This window comes from Myotis brandtii, unplaced genomic scaffold (assembly GCF_000412655.1).
Source record: "Myotis brandtii unplaced genomic scaffold, ASM41265v1 scaffold475, whole genome shotgun sequence".
In the NCBI taxonomy this organism is placed as follows: domain Eukaryota; kingdom Metazoa; phylum Chordata; class Mammalia; order Chiroptera; family Vespertilionidae; genus Myotis; species Myotis brandtii.
The window spans coordinates 4431120-4440036 of NW_005368148.1; the positions used below are offsets into that span (position 1 = coordinate 4431120).

At 45.7% G+C, this 8917-nt stretch overlaps 1 protein-coding gene across 1 annotated transcript; it reads left to right on the forward strand.

Annotated features, from left to right (window-relative positions):
• Positions 1-6: 6 nt before the first annotated feature.
• Positions 7-8917, forward strand: IFIT2 (interferon-induced protein with tetratricopeptide repeats 2). The gene is made up of 2 exons (XM_005875945.2): positions 7-120; positions 5700-8917. The coding sequence occupies exons 1-2, from the start codon at positions 116-118 to the stop codon at positions 7096-7098; spliced, it is 1404 nt and encodes a 467-aa protein (XP_005876007.1). The 5' UTR covers positions 7-115; the 3' UTR covers positions 7099-8917.

The following is an 8917-nucleotide window of genomic DNA, read 5'->3' on the forward strand; positions in this document are numbered from 1 at the left end:
TAAGTGTTTTCAGTCCTGACTGCAGACAGAGGAGGAAGGTGGCTGGGGAGCAAGCACAGCAGCCCCAACAGCAGCCTCCCCGCAGCACAGCACAGCGGAGAAGGACGCGGCGACCATGAGGTAGGCATTCCCTGCGGCGCTGGAAAAGTCTGACCAGTCCTGTTGTGGACGCAAACCCTCAGCGGCCTCCCAACAGGCAGGTGCTCCCAACAGGCAGGTGCTCCCAACAGGCAGGTGCCCCACAAGCTTTGCGTCTGAGTTGGTTCACAGCCTTCCCCAGGCTCCTGTCACTAGGCTGCGGGCTTGTTTACTCCCGAGTCCGTCTTCTGCCTCACACTGTCCCGCTTCCTCAGGGCGACTGGCCCTGGAGAAGCTGAGAGCTGAGTTCCTAAGGGAGGGAGGGAGGCGGAGGGAGAGGACAGAGGGAGGGGGTGCCATCAGCAGGTTCTTCACTAAAACGCGGGCCCGCGATTGCTCCTGGAGACTCCTTTTTGTTTCTTTATTTGAAGAACTACGTGAGGAGTTTTTAATAAGATTCTTATTTAACAAAATAAGAGCAATGTTTAGAGTGTTTGGGCAGTGGTTGTTTTTGTTTGTTTGTTTTTGAGCAGTGTTTAAAAAGCACTCAGGGTAGCAACCCACTTCATGTGAAGGTGGAATTTATTTACTTTTTTATGTTCAAATTCTGTTATGTTTGTTTGTTCTTTCATTGTTGGTACATCATTCATATCCCTTGTGCCCTCTCCCACCTTCCCCCTCCTCTCCAATCACCACACTATTGTCCCTGTCAGTAAGTTCTTTCCCTTTCTGGCTCAATCCCTCTGCAGGCCCATTCCTCCCCCTTCCACTCTCTATTTTGCTTGTTGGTTATTTTGTTCATTAGATCCCACATATGAGTGAAATCATATGGTATTTGTCCTTCTCTGTGTTTACAATTCATCTCAGATCTGCATCAGGACGGACAAAATGCATTCATTCATTCATTCATTCAACAGAAATATAATTTACCCCCAAATTCAACTGATTGGCTAGAGTCGTCCTGTCTGAAGTATAAACTGGAGATGCTCCTCAGAAACAGAAGTTTGCCCTGAGGAGGAAGTACTAGCTTATTGGGTAGGAAGAGAGCTTGCTTTTTTCTCCAGTCTGAGGACGGGGTGACCAGACTGGACGCCCAAGCCTCGTTCCTGGGAGCTCCAGAACCCAGGGACACCGGCCCCAGCATTACTTTGGAGGGCACATTGCCACCCTTCTTGAAGTTTCCTGGTCTCTCTTCTGGAAAGATATTATTTTTCTGTTAGTCTCCATGTTTGCCTGATAGAAAAAAGAAAAGATTTGAGATATTTCCAGATGTGTGTTGCTATAGTAACTCAGCATTGTTTCTACTTCTTAGAATTTCAGCGTGGTCTTCTCATCGAATCTTTCTTATGATCATACAGACCCATCAGTCTCTCTTCTAATTTGATTTTTAGCTATAGGCACCCTCACCAGGCATTGCCCCCACCCCCCGCCCCAGTGCTCTAAGACAGTGGTTCCTGTATTTGAGCACAAATATGAATCACCTGGAGAACTTGTTAAAGAGAGATTCCTGGGCTCAACCCCCAGATTCTGATTGGGTAGAGCTGGGATGAGGGCCAAGGGTGTGCATCGCTAACAGCAGCGGTTCTCAACCTGTGGGTCGAGACCCCTTTGGCGGTCGAAGACCCTTTCACAGGAGTTGCCTAAGACCATCCTGCATATCAGATATTTACATTATGATTCATAACAGTAGCAACATTACAGTTACGAAGTAGCAACGAAAATAATTTTATGGTTGGGCCACAACATGAGGAACTGTATTTAAAGGGCCAGAAGGTTGAGAACCACTGTCTAACAGGGTCTTCCTGGGTGGTGCTGCTCCTGCTCTCACTCACTGCGGGGGCAGCACGCGCTCTGGCCTGGGGAACAGTGTCCCTGTGGATTTCCTCCAGACCTGAAGCAGGGCAAACACATTGTTGGGCTGTAAACAGTTAGGACTCCCAGCGGCATCAGGAGCATACGTCACAAGCATAAGTCCAGGAAGCGGGTATTGGGACCAGCTTCTGATTTGCCGGTGGACAAAATAATCCATAATTATGCAGTGAAATTGACTGCCTTTCGAAGGGCTGCTCACAGGGATTGTATGTAAGTGTGTACATTAACTGTCTCTATCCTGCAAATGCACAACTAACTATGTCTGAGATCATTTCAGCTGTATTCATTCTCTGTGTTTCTGTTATAAAATGAGAAAGGAGCTAAGAAAGCTCATGTGCTTTAGGAAATCTTCCTGTGAGCTCACTGAGAAGGAAGGTAGGTGAGATTGGACATCAGCTTTCCAAGGGGAGGCTGCTGTCATTACAATGCAGACGCCAAGCAAGTCACGCTCCTGGGCTCTGCCCCACCCTCCCGGTTACACAGGAGACTTCAGACAACCTAGCCCTTCGCTAAGACCCGCCTGGGTCTTTGAAAGAACACAGGTTCCTTCCCTGAGAGGAAATCCCTACCCACTTCCCTCCTATATTTTGTTTATTCTACTTGGGGTAGTTAAGTTTCCATTTGTTTCAAGTAACAGAAATGAGCAGGTGCTGATTTAAAGTTCTTGGAATGATTCCCAGGATTCCACACACAGGACCATAGCAACCCCAGGAGGACTAGAACAGGACACTGGGGCGCTTGGGGGACCCAGACCCTGTCCTATCCAAGTGCATCTGAGTCCCTCTCTGCAGTACATAATGCAGAATGCGGTCCCATCAGACCCCCAGCCTGCACAGTTCCCTTCTTAATGTGTGAAAACCGCCTCAGGCTCCCTCGCTCCCTCTCAGTTCCATTCCCAGCTTCCCCTGGCGTCTGGGTACCCAGCCATGGTCCAATCAAATTGTGGGGTGGAAGGGGCTATACAACGTGAAAGCTAGGGGACAGGAGCAAATGAGGGAATATAATCTTTCATTTGGGCAAATATTTCAAAAGTGATCGATCCTTGCCACATTACATGTCTTCCCAGATTGTCTTGGCTGCTCATGTCAGAATCCATACTATTTAGAATATCAGCTCCTGATAAAAAGGCCAGGGAATATATATCATAAAAATTTTTTTAAGTGAGCAAAAGCAACATTTCAGAGACTCCAGTGCCTAGGCAATGTAGAAAAACAATTTGGTGCTATTCGTGAGTTATAATAACCTACTCATCGGCGAAGTTATTTGAGACAGGGTTATTTGTCTGTTTGCTGTTTCTGTTTGGTTGGGTTTGTTCATTTGTTTGCTTGTTTTAAGGACCAACACTAAAGGGAATGAGAAATGTTTCTAGAAGAGTTGCTAGGGCGCCCTAAGTGAAAGAGAGCCTTTCCTGTGAGAGAGGAAGCTGGCTGTTTTGTGAGCCTCCTCTTGTAGCCACACATCTAACAACTTGTCATGAAAGCAACCCACAGAAAAGGAAAAATAAAATTTCAAAAGAAAATTATTAAACAACAAATGCAAAATTATTACTAAATCAACTCAACAAAACATGTTAAGAACAGAAATCAACAACCTAAGAAGTTGGGGGTGGGAGTGATTATATTTATTCCACAATAAAAGTTTAAGACATTGCTAACATATATAATACTAGAGGCCCGGTGCATGAAATTCGTGGGCGGGGGGGGGGGGGGGGGGTGTTGTGTCCCTCAGTATGGCCTGCACTCTCTCCTCCAATCTGGCCCTTGGGGGATGTCCAGAATAGGGCCTAAACCGGCAGTTGGATATAACCTCTCACAATCCAGGACCACTGGCTCCTAACCACTTGCCTACCTGCCTGCCTGATTGCCCCTAACCGTTTCTGCCTGCCAGCCTGATTACCCCCTAATTGCTCCCCTGTAGGCCTGATTGATCGCCCCCAACTGCCCTCCCCTGCAGGCCCAATCACCCACAACTGCCCTCCTCTGCCACGACCTGCCTGAGATGCTGGGACCGACCTCCTCCGAACGGAGCGGCTGCCTCCATCTTGTGGCGGCCATCTTGTGGCTACGTCGGGTGCAAGGACCACCTAGGCTTTTATTAGTATAGATTAATCAGGTTAGGAGGTAAAAAATACAAATGTAGGGGAAATGAGTAAAAATTAAGAATGGTTGAAATTAAGCCTGACCGGCATGGCTCAGTGGATGAACATTGACCTATGAACCAGGAGATCATGGTTCAATTCCCAGTCAAGGCACACGCCTGAGGTGTGGGCTCAATCCTTAGTGTGGGATGTGCAGAAGGAAGCCAATCAATGATTCTCTCTCATCATTGATGTTTCTTTCTCTCCCTCTCCCTTCCTTTCTGAAATCAATAAAAATATATTTTTTTAAAAGAATGGTTGAGCCCTAACCAGTTTGGCTCAGTGGATAGAGCATCTTCTCTCTCATCAATGTTTCTAACTCTCTATCCCTCTCCCTTCCTCTCTGTAAAAAAATCAATAAAATATATTTTAAAAAAATAATAATAAAAATAAAAGAATGGTTGAAATTAAGATTTAAATGGTTAAAATGGAAAATTTTAAAACAAGGCTATAGAATGTCAAAATAATAAAAAGACAAAACCGATTTGATTTTTAAAAGGTTTGGCTAAACAAAGAAACTCAATTAAGTATATATGAAAAGCTCAAATAATTAGGCAGGAAATAGAAAGTAATAGAGATAAAAAAGACAAATTAAGGGGAACTAAGGAATTAAAAGTGTAGATGCTAATATGGCATTGAATCTCAGAGGAGTAGCTAAGATTAAAATCAGGTTGGCAAAATGTTAAAAGAAGACAAAATTATAAAGCTACAGTTCAAAAGTGAATGTATGCCCTAGATGGTTTGGCTCAGTGGATAGAGCATCGGCCTGTGGACTGAAGGGTCCTGTGTTCGATTGTGGTCAAGGGCACATGCCTGGGTTGCAGGCTCAATCCCCAGTGTGAGGCATGCAGGAGGCAGCCGATCAATGATTCTTTCTCTCTCATTATTGATGTTTTTATCTCTCCCTCTCTCTTCCTCACTGAAATCAATAATATATATATTAGATGTCCATAGTACATATTTTTTTTTTTTTTAAGTGAATGCTAGGTAGGAGAAAGAACAGAAACAAACAAACAAAAATCAGTGAACTAGCCTTCCCAGAAAGCACAGAAAGCCTCCACTGGAATCAATTCCACAGCTTTGGCCGCCCCTGCAGAGGCCCCCCAAGAAGAGAGCAGAGGGCTGGCCACCCTAACAAAGCTGCCTTCTTTAGGGAAACCTACCCACTGCTCTTTCCCTAATTCTTCTGTTGCCCAGTCACTTGATTCCTGCTTCCCCGTGCTTGAACGCATATGCCAAAATACAGAAATTAAAAAAAGGAAATGTTTTTTTAAATATATTTTTATTGATTTCAGATAGGAGGGGAAGAGGGGAGAGAGAGAGAGAAACATCAATGATGAGAGAGAATCATTGATCGGCTGCCTCCTGCACACCCCATACTGGGGATCGAGCCCGCAACCCGGGCATGTGCCCTGACCGGGAATCAAACTGTGACCTCCTGGTTCATAAGGCGACGCTCCACCACTGAGCCACAGCGGCCGGGAAATGTTTTTTTTTTATTGGGGTTCACTCCCTTTCGGAGGAGGAGAACTGCGTTTGTCTTGCTCCCTGCTTTGTGCCAGGTGAGTCTGTGCTGTGTCTCACATGTCCATCTCTCTGCTTTTCCCCACAGCGAGGCCACCGAGAACTCCTTGGAGAGCAGCCTACGGCGGCTAAAATGCCACTTCACCTGGAACTTAGGGGGAGAAAATTCCCTGGATGATTTTGAAGACAGAGTGTGTCACCAGACCGAGCTGCAGAACGGCGAGTTCAAAGCTACAGCGTACAACTTGCTGGCCTACATAAAACACCACAGAGGCCTAGGCGAGGAGGCGCTGGAATGCTTGCGGCAAGCTGAAGAGTTAATCCAGCAGCAGCACCCTGACCAAGCAGAAATCCGAAGCCTGGTCACCTGGGGCAACTACGCCTGGGTCTACTATCACATGGGCAGACTCTCAGAAGCTCAAGTCTATGTAGACAAGGTCAGAGAAACGTGCAAGAAGTTTTCCAGCCCCTACAGAATGGAGAGTCCTGAGCTGGACTCTGAAGAAGGGTGGTCGCGGCTGAAGTGTGGGAGAAAGTACACCGAAAGGGCAAAGGCGTGTTTTGAGAAGTGTCTGGAAAAGTGCCCAAACCACCCCGAGTACACCTCGGGACTGGCCATTTGCAGCTACCGTCTGGATGAGTGGTCAGGGCCTAAGAATCCCATCAATGCGCTGAGGCAGGCCATTCGGCTCAATCCTGACAACCAGTATATTAAAGTGCTCCTGGCTCTGAAACTGCAGAAGATGAACGAGGAAGGGGAAGCAGAGAGGTTAGTTGAAGAAGCTGTGGAGAAAGCCCCCTGTGCCATCGATGTGCTTCGCGGGGCAGCAATGCTGTATCGGAAAAAAAATGATGTGGACAAAGCTATCGAACTGCTTAAACGGGCTGTCGAATGCTCGCCAAACAACCCCTACCTGCATTGCCATCTTGGGGTGTGCTATCGGGCAAAAGTCCACGAGTATGAGAGGAGAGGCCTGAGCAGAAGGTATGGGGAGAGAGAGGACTACCAGGAACTGATCAGACACGCTGTGGGTCATCTGAAGAGAGCTGATGAGCTCAACGGAAACCTCTACAATGTTGGCTCCTTTCTTGCCTGCCTCCACCTCCAGGCGGGTCAGTACGAAGAAGCAGAATATTATTTCCAGAGAGAATTCAGCAAAGAGCTCACGGCTGTAGACCGGCAAGTGCTCCATCTCCGATATGGCAACTTTCAGTGGTTTCAAATGAAGTGTGAAAGCAAGGCCATCCACCACTTTCTAGAGGGCGTGAAAATAAACCAGGACCTAAAGGCGACAGGAAAGATGGAATACAAACTGCGAGGTATTGCCAAAACCAGGCTTTCCAGAAATAGAGACGATCCCGAGGCTTTGCGTATCTTGGCGTGTCTTGAGGAGCTGAATGAGAAAAGGCAGCCAGCAGATGAAAACTCTGAGAGGGGTGTGAACTCCGGACGCCTCAGCCCTTTGGCATCTTTCATGGAGGATTGAGGAATCAGGATGTGGTGCCCATAGGGCTACTCCTGGGAGGGAAGCAAAACCCCCTCTCGCAGTTGGTATCAAAATATTTAACTATGAGTATGGCGTAGGCATGGACTAAGAGTGTGGCCACAGTCCTGGATTGGGTCAGGACTGTGAGTTGCTTGAGTTGCTCAGGGAGTTTCAGGAAAGGGACTAAGTTGGGGGCCGGGGGGGGGGGGGGGCGTGTAAGGTCCTGTGGCTTGGTAAAGGGGCCATTTCCCAATTGACATCTGTAACACTGGTCCATTTTTGCAATGCTTTCCCATCACTGGTGTCATTTGAGATCTGTTACAGGAATGTTCTAGGTTCATCCAAAGGCTGGGGGACCAAAGCTTAGATAGGGCTGGGTGTTCTCTCTCTCTCTCTCTCTCTCTCTCTCTCTCTCCTGCCTTCTTTCTCCACTGCCCTAGATTATCCTTAATCTAATTGTCCTACACGACAGCAGTTCAATCGTCCTATTAACTGAGGTGGGACCATAGTTTGAAAAATAGCAGAAAATAAGTCAAATCCAGAAGGGACATATCTCCAAGAAGTAATGGGGTCAGTCAGTCACACTACCGAGGTTCGAGAGGCACATGGGGGAGATTTTGCCTTCACTCTGCTCTCCCTGTAATCGTAATACAACATGTGAAGAATTTTTTTTAAAAAGGATTCTGGCCCTGGTCAGTGTGGTATCGTCCCATGCACTGAAAGTTGCCGTTTGATTCCCCATCAGGACACTTGCCCAGGTTTCCGACTTGATCCCTGCTGGGGGCATGAAAGAGGCAGCCAGTTGATGTTACACTCTCATGTCGATGTTTCTCTCTTTCCCTCTCTGTTCCTCTCCAAATAAATAAACAAACAAACTAACTATTATTTTTAAAAAGGATTCTGTACAGTATGCTAGAAACCAAAATAATACCTTTCTTTAAAAATAAATGTCTCACCCATAGGGATAGGAACAGGGTAGGCAAAAGAGACCAAGAGAGAGGAATGCTGGTTTGTCATTGTAGATTGTAATCATATGGAGAAATTTTCATTTCCTTAGGCACTATTAGGAAAATTTATTTGCTTTGTTTAAAAAAAAAATGCTTTGATGACCCCCAGGTTCAAGATGATAGGAAAGCAGCAGAACAGGGAATTATTTGGTGGCTAAGAAGCTAGTGAAAGGTCTTGGGAAATTACATCAGTAAAGGAAGGGTTTCCCACCACTAGAAATGTAAATTCGGTGATATAAAAGTTCTCTTAACCCTGAAATTTTTTATGAAAACACCCAAATTAATGGTATGTTTGGAGCAATTGGAATTTTCTAGGTAGATACTGAATAGCCTACAAATGTCAAGTTCTGTGTGACCCAAAACACAGTCAGCTGACCGAGCACAAGACCATCAGTTATTCTCCGGGTTGCAAAGTGTTTGTCTGTTGGGGTGGTTATCTGGGGCTGGAAGGAGGGGGCGGGGATACAAGAGATTCTGTTTAAGGGTACAAGCTTGCAACTAGTAGATAAAGAAGTTCTGGAAATCTAATGCACAGGACAGTGAATATAGACAATAATACTGTGTTATAATCATCAACCTTGTTAAGACACTAGATCTTAATTAGTCCCACCACAAAATATGTCAAACAATTGCAATCATATTACCATATAAAAATGTAGCAAGTCAACATGCTGTACACCTTAAACTGACACAATGTTATATATGAAATATGTTTCAATAAAATTAAGTCTATATTAACATGTTCATCAAGCAATTAAAACATTATATGTAAATCAAGGTTCTTTTTCTATTAAAATTTCCAACTACTGTGA